The sequence below is a fragment of the Schistocerca piceifrons genome, chromosome 1, assembly GCF_021461385.2.
Source record: "Schistocerca piceifrons isolate TAMUIC-IGC-003096 chromosome 1, iqSchPice1.1, whole genome shotgun sequence".
NCBI lineage: Eukaryota > Metazoa > Arthropoda > Insecta > Orthoptera > Acrididae > Schistocerca > Schistocerca piceifrons.
Window position 1 is genome coordinate 277,889,405 of NC_060138.1, and position 16,524 is coordinate 277,905,928.

At 40.2% G+C, this 16,524-nt stretch overlaps 1 protein-coding gene across 1 annotated transcript in view; it reads left to right on the forward strand.

Annotated features, from left to right (window-relative positions):
- The window catches only part of LOC124711413 (UDP-glucosyltransferase 2-like), a 113,981-nt gene that overhangs the window by 13,435 nt on the left and 84,022 nt on the right, over window positions 1–16,524 (forward strand). The window contains exons 2-3 of the mRNA XM_047241511.1: window positions 3,840–4,008; window positions 4,100–4,287. Coding sequence (XP_047097467.1) covers window positions 3,840–4,008; window positions 4,100–4,287 — 357 coding nt within the window. The remainder of the gene's footprint in view (window positions 1–3,839; window positions 4,009–4,099; window positions 4,288–16,524) is intronic.

The window sequence follows — 16,524 nt, forward strand, 5'->3', positions numbered from 1 at the left end:
GCAAATAGAACAGTTTCAATTAATGAAAAGGCATATGCGAGGACTGAATGGTACAACTGGGAGAATTTGAATGATGTGGTAATACCCTCTGAACGTCGTCAAGTTACTCTGTGCTGAGACTTAGTTAAAAAATTATCAGTAGTCCACACTGTCAAGCTGTTGGAACCTCACTCTACCTATCAGTGGTCACCAGATCTGACACTTCTGCAGTGCACAGTGCTAACCAACACCCTGATAAACCAGAAAAGACACACTGGAATTCTGTGAAGAGAATCTTAAAGTACCTAAAGGTCTTCTCTTACGGCTTAGACTCTACAAGGAGTGGAGATATTCGTTTGTCTGTTTTTAGTGACTCAGACAGTGCAGGAGATGCTCTTATTCCAAAATCAACCAGAAGTATTTTTGAGAAATTTCGTCAAGCCGCCATAACTTGGATACGGGAGGTGGTCTTGTCAGCAACAGAAGCTTCCTGTCAAGCTATAAAAGAAATCATGTGGGTCCAGCCACTTTGGAAAGTATTATGAGGCCAAAAGAAATAATTACCATCTTGTATATGGACTGTCAAAGTGCTATCCCATTACTCAACAACCCTGAGTGTCATAAGCGAACAAAACACATAAATGTGAACCATCATTTTAAATGAGAAAAACTCAACTTGTGTATCTTCAAACTTGGAACGTGTCATCTCTGCAGATCTACAAACAGAGGTTCTCGCCAAGCTTTTTACTAGAATTAACTTAGATACATTAAGATAGCTACTTTTTGTGCTCCGCATTGAATATCTTAGAGACAAGAAACAGTGAAGGTGTTGAACAGTTATTAAATGAAGTGAGAGTGTTGTGATAATCAATTAAAAATGTTTCGTTTTGTTTGTTTCCTTTATATTCATAATCAATGTTACAGTCTCACATTTGATTTTGGTGCACGTTAGAATTGCTTGTATTTTACTGCCATCTGAGACTTACCCAATGAACTCAGTGGTACAGAGACTGCCTTTTCTCATAATGTGTGTTTGTGTTATGTAACACGTTTTGTTTCTGTTCCGTGAATAAAAACTTGCCATTATCAGTGCTGTTTCCTATAACTCCTTTATCGATTAATTATTGCATTAAGAGTACTGATATTTTAAACTCTGGTGGTTACTACATAAATTAGGGTAAAACTGTCGCCAAAACATGGGATAGGCGAAAGAAGTTATAAAAGACATAAATAAAAATGTTTATACCTTTTATATTCTCATTGTCGCTATCACATATGAGTGCATCAATGAAAGTATTAAATTACACATAATTGTGTCAAAGAAAACATTAAATGACGTGTGATTTCTTCAGTGAAAATATTAAATGTGCAAACAAGAGTGTCAAACAGTGTCCCTTGACAAGATTCCAATTTCCAAAATAAAAAAGTTCTAGTGACGACTGGTAATCGTGTCAGTAATCTTTGGGTTAGTAGTACAGCATTTATCCATTGAGCTACATGAAATTCATCTGTATCCGCAGTGCAATCCATAAGATACCACAATAGCACGTTTTAGACACAGCTGTTTTATTTCAACAAATTATATCAAGTGTGTATTGTTTCTTTATGCATCAAATAGCGTTTTTTCGTTGAATTCAAGTTGTAATACAAAAACTACACTGTAGGACACCAGAACAATTGCTCTGATACTTCTGGGAACTGCAACTCCTGAAGCTATCTTAAGTTGATAGTCAATTGTTTTTTCTAACATCGTTCGATTCCGTTTTCCATTTACCATCAGATATCGGTAGAGTGTTTACTCTGTTATGTACTACATCACGAGGAATATTTCCTTCATCTCACAACTGTTTTCGGAGTCTTAGGTGACAATCTGAAGCAGATTCAGTTCTGCTGAAATTGTCCTGCGCCTGTCCATTCCCAGGCGCCCCTGCAGGCTGCAAAACAGGATCCAGTTGACGTCTTTGTGCTACTACGTCGAAAATTTTACGGAGTAACTGCTCGTAGTCCACAACGAAAGATGAAGGACAACACACAGACCGAATAATTCCAGTTTGGAGGGGTTATCTGGAGGAGGGGGATCTTGCTGATCATCTTCAGCGATTGCTCACACTGACATTCCCCACACTCTACTTTCCTGGTTACGCGGAACTTTTACACACTAGTGTAGTATTCATAAAATGAAATGAAATGTAACGTTGATTCTCAGTAATGACGGTGATGCAACACGCGGTTAACCACTTGTGATAAATTCGAAGGACAGAGCTATCCAGTTTGGCTTATCGATTCGGTCATTGTAAAAAGTGCTACTCGTGCGGCCTTCGCCAGACTATCGGGAGAACGCGACGGCTGATACAAAAGCTTTACAGCTTTGAACGCCGATAGTGTCTTGATCTACTGCACTAGATTACTGGCGGAAACTAAACGACAATTAAGGCGTGACTGATATTCAAATTGTAGATAACTTTATCGTACTTCTCAATTGATGGCCTTAGGAGATATGCTACGCAACACGCCGTAACGAACAAATTGAGCTCCTTAAATGTGCTTCTAGCTGATAATATCAGTGCAGATAGCTGCAGCCACCTGTGCCACCAGCACTGTGCTTGTTAATCTGTTCCCAGTGCATTCAGGTGTGAAATGAGTCCCAGTATGTCTAAAACTTTAATATTCCTAACTTACAGCTGAAGTTTTCTTCACTTGTGTGGCTGAGGTGCTGACTAGGGTTAGATAGAAAGTGAGAGTATGTTCAAGTTCTTGCCTTACAGAAAAAAACCCGTTACTGTGTCGGGAAATTTTCACTGCTTTTTCTGTTGTTTCTCCCATTCATTTACATTTCCTCTGCTGTGGGCTATGCTGTTGTGAGACCATGAAGTGAAGGTGTTCTCTGCCTGAAGGCTGGTTTGTACACTGCAGAAATCTACTAGACATGGTCCTACTGAAGGCTGTTCATCCTTGCCTTCCTCTTTCTTTTATATTGACTTTGATGGTATTTTTGTTGAAGTCTTGGCTTAATACAGCTCTCCCAGTCGTTATATGCTGTACAAGCGTGTAAGGTGTGCGCGTTTAGTATGTGTGTGTGTGTGTATGTGTGTGTGTGTGTGTGTGTGTGTGTGTGTGTGTGTGTGTAATGTAGGAAGAAGTGAACTGCTCTCATAAGTAGTGGCAGGTAAGACTTGAACTTCTCAGCTATGAAGTAAGCAAGAATTCTTATGCACCAGAAAACGCGATTTGACCTGTAATATTTAATAATAATAGTCGTACACGAACACTTACATAATTTGTTGCAACTTAAACTTGACTTTGCATAGCTACCATGCCACCATTGAACAATGAATAAAGATTCGTTAAGAAAGTGATTAAGAAGTGAATAAGTGTTTACTTTTGGCTTATGGTATCGAGCGGTGCTCGTGAGGATTTTTCGTTAGTTTTGTAATCTGTGACTTTAAGAATGATAGAGTAAATGAACCATCAAAATCAATACATAAATTATGAATATCATTTACATATCATAGCTGTACAGTGAGTGAGACCACACCTTTAGCAAGCACCTATCGTCGAAACAGCGCTCATCAACCCACCTTTCTGCATCTGTAACCTAGTAAAACAAGTAAAGCAGTCATCAACACAAAAATTGTTTTAAACGTCAAAGTGCTTTACTAGGCATGGTCCTGTTGGTGCCTTCCTCCTACTTTTGACTGACTTATCTAGCCAGTTATAGGGGTACCTACAGTCGAATGTAGATTTGGATTCGTAGTCTGGTACTTTACCACTGAGGCACTAAGAAAATAGCATGCAAAGAGAAGCTACTTGATCCTAACGTTTAGTGACTGCAATTCAATATGTGGCCCCTGACACATCAGAACACTCAAGGTCCGTGAAGCAGTGTCATCACAAGCAGAAGGAGTAGTGTCTTCACCAGCAGAAGAAGCTGTGTCGTCACCTGCAGAAGAAGAAGCCATGACAGAGATCCTGCAGGCGAGAACAAAAAAGCAAAAGCATCTCAAGGAGCAGGATTTTTTGTACCAGCAGGTAAAAAGAAAGGTGCCATAGAAAATGAAAACATCAACACAAATATTTCTAATATAAGAATGTACAGTATGCATCAAGTAAATTAGAACAGATAGAAGTACTAGTAGCTGCAGGGTTACCACATATATTTATTATGTTAGAACTTGGGCTGGAAGGAAATGAAGTTAACGTTTACAAGATACAGGAATATAAAAAAGTTGCTAATTTCTGCAGATATGAACATAAGGGTGGAGGGGTGGCAGTCTATATACGCAATGAAATACAGGGTATCATTCCATGGTCAGTAGACAACTGTACAGATATGCTGTTTGAAGCTGCAGCAATACAAACAACATATTATGGGGAAAATCTGTGATAATAGATACTACAGATCACCAAACTGTCAGATAAATGGGTTTCTAAAAGAGTTAGAAGTACTGTTAGATAAGGCTGGCAGGGAATTCTCTTATATAATTGTAACTGGTGACCTAAATATTAACGCACTAAAAGACAACTGTTATACAAGGTGTTTTTAATATCTGACTAAAACTTACAGACTTTATTTAGCAGTAGACAGTACCACGAGATACTGTAAAAATACAGAAATATTAATAGATCACATGATCACTAATGTACAATAGAGCAGGCAGACAGTACAGGTCGTAAACACGACCATTACAGACCACTATGGGCTAGTATTGAATTAGTGAGCAACATAGGAAAGCCAGAAAAAATATTTAAAGAGTTTAGACAAACTAAGTAAACAAACGTAGATAAGTTACAAAGGCTATTGGAAACTGAAGACTTTAGTGAAGTATACTTAACAGAGAACCTAGATAAAGGATGGGAATCATTCTGCAAAACATTAGGTAATTACATAGATGTTACATGTCCATTAGTACGTAGAGAAATAAATAAGAAGAAGAATAAAAATTGGGTCACAGTAGAGGTAAAAAGGAAGAGGGAAGAGGTGAAATGCATGTATGAAAATTGTCAGTTAAGGCCAAACCAAGAAAATAGGGATGCATATAGTGAAAAGAAGAAAATATGCAATAAACTGATAAAAGAGACTAAATCGACATGTTATAGAAACAAGATAGCAACCTCAACAAATATCACTAAGACAACTGTACAGTCTCTCAGAACTGAAGAGAGGAATGTGTAGGTGTGGAAAACACTGACACCATAACACTTGATGTATATGGGAAGTAACTCAGGGATGCACAGAATGTCAGCAATACTTTAAACAAACATTATATTGAAGTTGTGGACAAATTAATAACTCATAATAACTCTTCCAAAATAAACACAATAAACATTCCATATGAGACAAAATGCTTATTCCTGACCCCAACTAATGAATCAGAAATTGTAAAAATAATACATAGCCTAAAAACAAAAAAACCCTGAGGGACTAGATGGTATATCCACTAAACTAATTAAATACTGTTTACAATGGGTAGTAAAGCAATTAGCTTACCTGATAAACTTATATATAAAAAATTAATATTTCCAATGTGCCAGGAAAAGAGTAAAGTAATCCCTATACAAAAAGGAGGCAGCAAAAAAGTCCCAGAAAATTAAAGATCTGTAACTATTGCATCTGAACTCTAAAATAATAGTAATCATAATAAATATTGCAATATTCTCAATGATGAACAATGTGGATTCAGAAAGGGCAAATCTACCAAATCAGCAATTGCTGAATTCGTAACACATTTAACTAAAGCACTTCATGAACAGAAGAAGGTCTATGGTATGTTCCTGGACCTATCTAAAGCATTTGATTGTGGACAACATGACATCCTATTAGGAAAGCGTCATTGTTATGGTATAAGGGGGAAAACAGTAGACATCATTAAATAGTTTTGGAAAATATAAATAAGTGTGTAAAAAGAAAGGAAAAAGTGAAAAATAATATCACAACTGTCTTTTCAAATTTTGAAATTGTGAAATATGGAGTTCCTCAAGGATTCATCTTTGGTCCACTAGTTTCCATTCTGTATGTCAATGATAAGACCAATCATTAGCTGATAGTGTAGTTGTGTATGCAGATGACACTTCATTTGTTGTTACCAGTTCTACAACAGATGACCTGCAAGAGAAGGCTCACTGAATATGAAAAGTGAAAACAATTATTTCAGGGAAAACAATCTCTTTATAAATGGAAACGAAACAACATATATGCAGATACATGCAAACAAAACACACTTTGGACAATATCACAGTTAGGCTTGGAGACCTAGAACTAAGGGAGGCAGACAGCACTATGGACTAGTCCATTCACACCTCTCATAGGCCATCCTGGCTTCGGGAAATGCTGCAAATGTGCCACACAATGAGTATTAAGATTACAGAAGTTGTATATATATATATATATATATATATATATATATATATATATATATATATATATATATATATATATATATATATATATATGAGAAACGATTGTCTGCTTAAAAACTAACTGCACTGCATAGCTAAATGGAGAATATTGCAAACATAATACAAGAATAAAAAATAGAAGGAAGCAGGCTAAAATTAACAGACGAAGAACCTGCAAATGCTGTGCACATACCGTACAACAGTTTACCACAATGTATGAAGATAATAGGAAGTATGTCTCTTTTTAAAAGAAAATTAAAAAGACATCTGATTATTTCTTGAAATAAAAAATTAGATAGTGTGTCGGTACAGTACATTTTTATAATGTACTTTAATGACATTTTCTGTGAAAATTCTGTAAAATATATGTATATGTACTATCTTTTTGTTACTACTATGTGTATGCGTGATTTATGTAAACAAGAAGTGTCCAATATCGTTGTAAGAAATGATCCACAGACGAATAAAGAAGCAACAAGTTACAACAACATGGTGACCATGCAACGTGGCACTGTACCATGCACTACATCCACTATAAATACAGGCCTTAGCGCAGAAATTACGGGAACAAAATTAGCTGTTTCACTGAGTCGATGGATTGTACTGACTAGCTTGCATTTCTATAAACTTTCCTGTTATTTCCTTTGGTATAATACCTAGATGACGGCTGCAAATGTGATTGATATAAATGAGAGTATGTGCTAGTTTTCACTTTTCCTTCTGATGAAGGATGGAGGAAGTTGTTTAAAAAATTCTGAGGGGAAGTTTGGTAATTACAAAGAACACAGGGTTTGCATCATACTTTTTCCTGATCAAATTATTTAGGAAATTAGAACAACAAGCCCTGATGATAAGTGATAGCTTTCAAAATGTTTTGTAGGGTAAAACAAGCATGGATATTGGTACTGAAGATAGGTTTATTCTTTTTTAGCTACTGTTTTAGCAGGCCCTCGTAAATTATTGGATTTGTAAAGTAATTCTGGTCCATACTTACTTCTAATTTTACCAACGTATTTGTTGATGTTTCACAGTACCGGTACACACACATTGAAATCCAAAGAAGAGTTTAACGGCAAGTTATAAGTGTTCATTTGCATCATTATATAGGTACCAATACTGACCTGAAACGTAGCTTAATGATGGAATCATGTGATACATCTTTACGTTTGTTCCCATATCTCTCATCTGGAGAGATATATAAAGATATTATAAAGATATACAGAACCCTGTTAGTAAGCTGCTACAATAATTTCGAATAAGTTTGTTATATAACGATACGATGAAATGCTTATTAGTCTTTACTGACAATTGCGTTTTTGATATGTTTGTCTTTCATCTGACGTTCTGCAATCGTTCTGGAAATTGTATACCATATTTTGTCACGTGCATTTTACCATTTCTTTTTAACTTGCGCGTGTATTTATGTATATATATGCAATATTAAATCGTATACTGACACGAAAACTAATTAGAAAGTAGTTTTGTGTAATATAGAAGTATCCTGTCGTGTGACAAACAAGAGTGCGATGTAATGTCTCTCATCGTACGTTTATATTGTTAATTTGCAATGTAAATCATTTAATAGCATCTTAAAATGTTGGGGATGCAAAATCATATAAGTAATGAAACTTCCTGGCAGATTAAAACTGTGTTCCAGACCGAGACTCGAACTCGGGACCTTGCCTTTCTCGGGCAAGTGGTCTACCAACTGAGCTACCCAAGCACGACTCACACCCCCTCACACAGCTTTACTTCTGCCAGTACCTCGCCTCCTACCTTCCAAACTTTACAGAAGCTCTCCTGCGAACCTGCGAGGAACGCATTCCAGACACACCGCCGCTCTGAATCGACATCAGATGCTGGCATAAAGGGCGTCAATGAAACCACTCCTTTCCCTGGGGTGTTGATTCCCACACATTTCGCGGTTGAAGCCGACAGTTCGCAGTGCGAAGAGCAGCAGCAAGATGTTCTCGACAACCTTTGACGCTGCTGACACCCTCGTACATTTCAACCCTTCCCTGTACTGTGTAGTGCATCCCTGTTGAATGTGACCGACTGCACTGCGACCATTATTTTTGGTCTTGTGTATGGGTTGGAACCATTACGGACTGTTCATGCAGCAAAATTTGTACGTGATCTGAAACATGAAAGGGTATTTATGCTTTTTCAGCCCTCCATTTTCCGTCCTCTGACAGCAGTTCAGCCTGGGAGCTGCTCTAGCGCCTAAAGACAGGCAAACATCACCAAAGAGTGTCGCAGGGGTTGTCTAGCCGTTAGAGCAGTCAGCAAGCTAATTTCGTCTCGAAATTTCTGAAGGTACATTTCTAACATGCTGAACAAAGTTGCATGGTTGAAATCGATGGTATTGCGGAACTGGGGGGTCTCAGAGGGAACCTTAGCTGTTTTATTCACAAACATGTTACACTCCCGCATGATTAAGCTCTGGTACGGCGCACCGCGGAATTTGAATCGGCGCCAGAAATCATGGACGTCGAAGACCCCTAGAGGTCTCTGCACCATCGCGCCGTAAGCCGTGACAGCGCGCGCCTCCTGGCCCGCATTTAGTGTGAGGGCGCCACAGTGGAACACGCGGCCAATAGCGGCGCCCCCGATCGTGTATTTTAAGCGCCTGCCTCTCGCTCAGCCAGCGAGTCTAATTGTGTGAGTCTTGACATATCGCCTCGACAACAGACAGCGCGGTTACCGTTCTTTGTGTTCATTACTGGTGGACGTCTTGGATTCGTTTGGTTGTCTCTGTCACTCTGTTGCTTCTTGCGTGTTGTCGTCGTAAGGTCTCTCTCGATCGTCCGTCGTTGTTTCGTGTCCGTCCTTTCCGTTCGTTTGTTTGTTTGCGGGCCGCTCTCTGTTTGGTCCTGCCGCGCTTTCTCGGGCACCCCGCGACCGGAACGGTCGTGGTTACAACAGGTTACAACATAAGCCACAGGAGGGCGGAAAGCAGAAGGGTTGAAAAAGCATAAGAATTCTTTAATTGTTCGGCCACATTCAAATTTTTTCGAATAGTTTTGAACGGTCCATAGTGGTTCCGGGCTGTACACAAGAGCAAAAATGTTTCGTCGCACTGCACTCCAAAGGGATGCTATCACATTCAGTGAGGTTCAGTTCCACGACGTTCTTAGAGAACCATTGAAACGTACAAGGGTGTCAATGGTGTAAAAGGTTCTCAAGAACATCTTCCTCTTGCTCATCGCACTGTGAACTGTCGTTCCCAACCGCGAAATGTGTGGGAATCAACGCCCCAGCTGAAAGGGCGGTTTCTTTGACGCCCTTTCTGCCAGCCCCTGAATCAGCCTTTTCACGGTGATTCTGAGCGGCAGTGTGTCTGAATTGTTTTCCTCGGCCACCTATAAGAAAATCGCGTGATTTCAATGGTGTGTGTCGCGCTTCTTCAAACTAAGAAGTGAAATGTGTGTAAGAGGGCCTGTGACATCATTAACCCACCTTGCAGCTCTCATGAACTTGTGAGCTGTGGCGTTTTTATCGCATGTGTCGACTTCCAGCTGTTTGAAGCGTCGCCGAGCACGATGGTGACGTCGCAGGGCGCCACGCTTTCGCACTATTACAGAGGAAGATTGTAGGAATCTTTGAACGAAATTTCAAACACGCGTCGTAATGGGAGGCAATTACGCTGTTTCGAAAAAGTGATCCTTTAATTCTGTTGCACAGTGTGTTTCAAAACAAAGACCCTCAGTCTTTATGATACCTTGAATTCTGCCGAAGACACTTTCAAGGAAGCACCTGAACGTCTATGTAGGAATGGCAGCCCATTTTTACTCAAGAGCCGACACAAGAGAAGGTAGTGATGTTGGACGCTGGAGTCTGGAGGGAAGTCGACGTTCTGACCGACCCCAAAGTTGTTCCACTGCACAATTTCAAACAAGGACAGGCTCGTGGATTGTAACCTGCAAAGCCTTCCCACTGATTAGAAACCAAACTCACGTCCCAAAGATGTGAAAACGCCTTTTGCAAAGTTCTTTCTCAAAGAGCTTATATCCATCAGTCATGAAATTGTCGAATGAAAAGGGAACTTTCAGACTTCTCCATCTCTACTTAAAAATCACAGTTTACATCAATTTGAACCTTCTTACTATGTTCATGCCTAGTCTCCCTCTAGAATTTTTACCCTCTCCCTCCATACCCTTCCATTATGGAGACCTAGATTCCTTTGGTAGTGTTACATCAACTGATCCCTTCTTTCTGTCTAATTGTGCCATAAAATTTCGTTTTTCCCCAATTTGGCCAGTACCTATCATTATTTACTCGATGTGGCAGTCTAATCTTCAGCATTCTTCTGTAGCACCCCATTTCAAATGCTTCTATTCTCCTCTTGTTTCAACTGGTCACATCCCATAGTACACCTTGTACACATACATTCAGAAAAGACTTTCTAATACTTAAATTTATCTTAAATGTTAATAAATTCCTCTTTCTCAGATATGATTTTCTTGCTATTGCCATCTACGCTTTATATCCTCTCTACTTCGGCCATCATCAGTTGCTTTGTTCCGCAAATAGCAAAACTTCATCCACTACTTTTAGTGTCTCTTTTCCCAATTTAATTTTTCTGCTTTCATTACCCTTTTTCTACTCTTTGTTGATGTTCACAGCTCTTTTCAAGACACTATCCCTTCCATTCAGCAGCTATTCTGAGTTGATTGTGACTCTGACAGGATTACAGTGTCGTCTAATAACCTCGGAGTTTATATTTCTTCTCTCTGAACTTTAATTCCCTTTCCAGTTTTCTACTTGGTTTCCTCTATTGCTATACTATCAGAAGTATCGAGCCAGCTTTTAGAGGACATTAATATGGGTGTCTCCACTCTTTGTCTTTGTGACACCTTGAAGTCTGCTGAGGACACTTTCCTCGAGACAATCAGCCTATTCTTCCTCAAGAGCCGAAACCAGAGAAGGCATGATGTTGGACACAGGAGTGAAGTTGACGTTCTAACTCATCCCACAGTTGTTCCACTAAGAGTCAGTCGGGACACTGGAAAGATCAATCCATGTTGTTGTCCCCAAATTGTTGCCTCACATGTGCTGCTCTGCAGCAGGGTATATTTTCATGCTGACACAATCATCGTTTCATAGCTACTCCTCTACTGTACACTTTGTACAATGTAGTGAAATATACTTATATCCTTTCGCATTTAGTGTTTTCTTAAGTTCAGTAAGGGGACCACAACCTAAACACGGAAAACATCCACATACAGTAACATCTCCTCTTCCGTACGTCATTGTTGGCACTACCCATTCTGGTGGGTAATGTTCTTCGTGTATAGCCAAACCCAATCACTTCAAAAAATGATTCAAATGGCTCTGAGCACTATGGGACTTAACGTCTGAGGTCATCAGTCCCCTAGAACTACTTAAACCTAACTAACCTAAGGACATAACACACATCCATGCCCGAGGCAGGATTCGAACCTGCGACCGTAGCGGTCGCGCGGTTCCAGACTGAAGCGCCTAGAACCTCTCGGCCACATCGGCCGGTCCCAATCACTTCCATTCGACTGTCACAGTGCATAGCAGGATTCATTGCCCAAACAAACAAACAGTTTTGTTCCTGTCATTCACTGTCCCTAGTGTCACCCTTTACACCAACTCATGTGTCGCTTAGCACTGACCACAGCTCCATTTTTTACAACTCCATACCACAGTCATTCTGTTAGCTGGACTGTTGGTAGCACCTTGGAACTCACCAGTGACACCTGCCCCTTGTTTGACACGTGTTTTTACAAACATCTTGCACAATGCGCGCCGGTCCCTGTCCATGAGTAGATGAGATCTACGGGGTCTTGTTTTAACTGTGGTTGACATTTCCACATTAGTCACATCAACAGTCAACATGAGAAGCTTTAGAAGGATTGAAATGTCCCTTATGGATTTGTTACTCAGTTGACATCCAATGGCATTTTCACTGAGCTCTTATGGCTGATCCACTCTGCTGTTACTGCTTCCCTACTGACATCATAACACTCCCCGATTCCTTTTATACTGCCGGGTCAGCCTCCCGTGACATCTATTGGTAAGTTCTATATTTCATAGGATTGTCCAAGTACTTCTGACCAGGTAGTATACAAACTTAATGACATCAAGGACAGACTACAACGACCTTCCCTTTCATGACCTTCGACTCTTACAAATGCAGTCTTGTTTCTGTATAAATTGTAAATAGCCTTTCGTGCCTTGTGTTTTATCTCTGATACCTTCAGAATTTCGAAGTATATAGTCCAGTCAACATTGTCAATAGCTTCCCCTAAATCTGCAGGTGCTATAAAAATAGGATTGCCTTTCTTCAACATATAGTCTAATCAGTGTTCGCTAGTGTAACATAGTTGTAGTGGGATAGTGTATGGTTACAAACGTTTTTCTTATTGAAGTGTAGCGTAATGTAGCAGCTGTTTTACACCAGGAACGATTACTATGCATCACAATTACTTTAGATCATCCTGGGATGGCGTCTTAGTTTCATAACCATGTGAAACATCTAAAAAGAAGGGCTTAGCTATTAGGCCATATGCTCCTTCACGATGATCTATTGAAAAGAATAACTGAGGTAGCAGTAGAAGGTTGAAATTACACATGAATATCCAGACTGGAATAAATTAAACAAATAATGGAGGATATAAACGGTTTTTCATACTAAGAGCTGAAATGGAAGGTGGACAAGCAAGAAGAACGAGGAGCTGCTGCCAACCAGCCTCACTAAATTTAGCCCGTTTGACTTCCTATTAACAACACAATATGCTGTCATATAAAATCCTATTGAAGGAGTATTATTTTTGCATGAAATATATTCACAGTTGCAAATACAGGCAACCATAAGCTGTATAATGGAATGATGACAGTGAAAATTTGGGCTGGCCCAGGACTCGAACCCGGATATCCCGCTTTAAGCGGGTGGTCGCCTTAACTGCTTTGGCTATCCGCGCATGACTCACAGCCCACCCAAATTTCCATATGTAGTTGTTCATATGTCACAACGTGCACTCGTACACATTATGTAATTCCTGTACGGGGGGCGGGGAGATTTTATTGATAATCGCTGCTAATAGTGGCGAATAAATACAATATTGCAGTGTTTGTGTTGTTAAGAAATATGATGCAATGTACCTTTAGACATGGCGGCATGTCAGAATAAACTTAACATCGTACTTTTTAACAACACAAGCACTGCAATATCGTATCATTTTTGGCTGGACTTGTTTATATAGTATTCTTCGTATGGTGTTATACTGTGTTGAAGTGGAAATTGTTGTAGTAGTGTAGAACTAGATGATTTAGTGTCTGGCAAACATGAGAGCAGCGATGAAACAGATATCCAAGGCAATAGGAAGGAATCTCTCGCCAGAGGAAAGCACAGCGTGTTTGTTGTCAGACCTCAGCTCACTACTATGTACCTTGTAAGTGATACCTACTCAACTTACGCGTTACACAGATTTTGGTTGGCACTGTGTACTATGTGATGGAATATCTTGACAGTCCTCCTTATGCAGGACTTGTGGCTTGCTACTTATGAAAGGACTGCCTCTACTGCTGTTTGTACTTCGTTATTGTAATACTTTGACTTTAAGTTCAATACTACTTGGTTTTGTACTGTTCCCTGATACCGGAATTCTAAGATCTGTTAGTGTCCTTGCAGCAGCTCTGCTGCAGTGACTTGCAGCACTTGGGTCATGAACAACGGGATTCATAAAGTGAACACTGTTGTGAAGCGAAAACTGTTTGAATTGCAAAAGTCATCAAGAGCTGCAAAAACACACCAGTCCAAATCACTGTTCCAGAAAAGCCTGTATAAACTGTCATATCCGCATCACTTGCTTGAGGCACTATTTCCATACCTGTCTGAGTATTAAGCAGCGTTTCCGTATGTGGTGAAAACTTGCACATGCATCCTGTCCTGAGCGTCGGGGTTCTGTCCTCAATTGCAGACGTGTCAAGAGAAGGTATGATGACTTTCCCATCGTGTGACTCGTCCACGATGGCATTGGGCAGAACTGTGGTAAAATTTAGTGCAATGTGACACCATTAATCCACTTTACACCTAACATGAATTTCTGAGCTCGAGCCTTTCTCTCGCATCTTCGATACCTAGCTGTTTGGAACATCACCAAGCCCAAAGGTGACACCGCAACACCAATGCAGAGGAAGTCTGTAGGCACTTTTGAGCCAAATTTCAAGCCACTGGGCCAAAATGCCCGACAGTTATGGGTTTGCGAAAAAATAACCCTTCAATTGTGTTGCGCAGTATAGTTGTGCAGATTTTAGCCCAAGAGCTCATAGAAACTGTCTGTTTGCTGCTTGATGCAGTACACAATAATATGCACAGGGGTGCCACACGCCTGGCAGTCTCCAGTGTGGCGCTACTGTTGTGATCGCCACGTTCATGATGCACATAACAGGAACAACGTTATGCTTCTGGCACACGACTTACAAATAGTTCGATTCTTCAGCTGATAGTTAGGTCTGACTCCACAGATGGCAATGATACCAAAGGTTGCTTCTTGCATCCACCAAATGGTTCGCAAATCAATAGTCTTATGTGGCCATGTACCCCTGCTCCACCAGTTATCACAACAGTTGCAGAGTTATCCAGCAGTTTCCGTAGTTGTTGCAGTTATCCCCAGCTGCTATCTTCAGTCAGTGCCAAGTGTTGCAGTTTTCATCTTTTTGCCAAGTCCTAACTTACAAGGGGTGTTTGAAAACTCCATGCAAAAATAAAAACTACTTACATGTTTGGGATAAACATTTTTTATTTTTCGGCATAGTCTCCTTTTAGACTTATACACTTCGTCCAATGCTGTTCTAATTTGTTGATCCCTTCTGAATAATAGGAATTGTCCAAGTCTGCAAAATATCTATTAATGGCTGCAATCATCTCCTACTTTGAATAAAATCTTTGTCTCGCCAGCCATTTCTTCAAATTGTGGAACAAATAGCAGTCCGAGAGAGCCAAGTATGGAGAATGGGGGGGATATGTAATGAGTTGGAATCCTTTTTCCATTAATTTTGCGACCACAACTGCTGAGGTGTGCGCTGGTGCATTGTCGTGATGGAAAAGGACTTTTTGCGGTCCAAGCGCCGGCGTTTTTCTTGCGGCTCGTTTTTAAAACGGTCCAATAACGATGAATAATATGCACCTGTAATAGTTTTACCCTCTTCCAGATAGTCGATGAGGATTACCCCTTGTGAATCGCAAAAGACAGTTGCCTTAACCTTTCCAGACGAAGGAATGCTCTTCGCCTTTTTGGTGCAGATTCTCCCTTGGTAACCAATTGTTTAGATTGTTGTTTGGTCTCGGGAGTATAGTTATGTATCCATGTGTCATCTACAGTGATGAAACGATCTTTAAAGTCCTGTGGATTCTTCCTGAACAGCTGCAAACCATCCTTGCAACACTTCACACGACTCCGTTTTTGGTCTAGCATGAGCAGTCGTGGAACCCATCTTGTGGATAGCTTTCTCATGTCCAAATCTTTATGCAAAATATTATGTACCCATTCATTCGAGATGCCCATAGCTCTAGCAATCTCACGTGTCTTAACTCTTCTGTCATCCATCACCATATCACGGATTTTAACCTCCACAGGGCGTCCAGAACGTTCAGCATCACTTGTGCCCATATGGCCACTCCGAAAAATTTGAAAGCACTTATAAACTGTTCTAATCGAAGGTGCAGAGTCACTGTAATGTTTGTCAGTCTTCTCTTTAGTCTCCTGAGGCGTTTTGCCTTTCATAAAGTAATGTTTAATCACCACACAAAAGTCTTTTTCGTCCATTTTTTGACAATCACTCGACTTCCTTGATTCACACGAATGCCAAACACAAAGAAATAGACCAATGTGTCTGAAACTTGGTGTGCGTTCTTTCAAAAGATGCTATAACTGATCATGACCTCGGTACACGCTGGTGGTGCCATCTCTCGGACCTTGCACGGACTTTTCAAACTCCCACGTCCAAACTGACACCAACAACAGTCCTGACTGGACTACTGTTGGATTAGGTAGTCGTCATTCACTGAGTTATGTTAGACTAGTGTTCAAAACTCTTACTTCAATGCAGTGGCGGATACAGGAAAACCTCAAGGAGGGGAGCGGGAAAGATACCTTGAGCTACCTTTACTTTTACCGT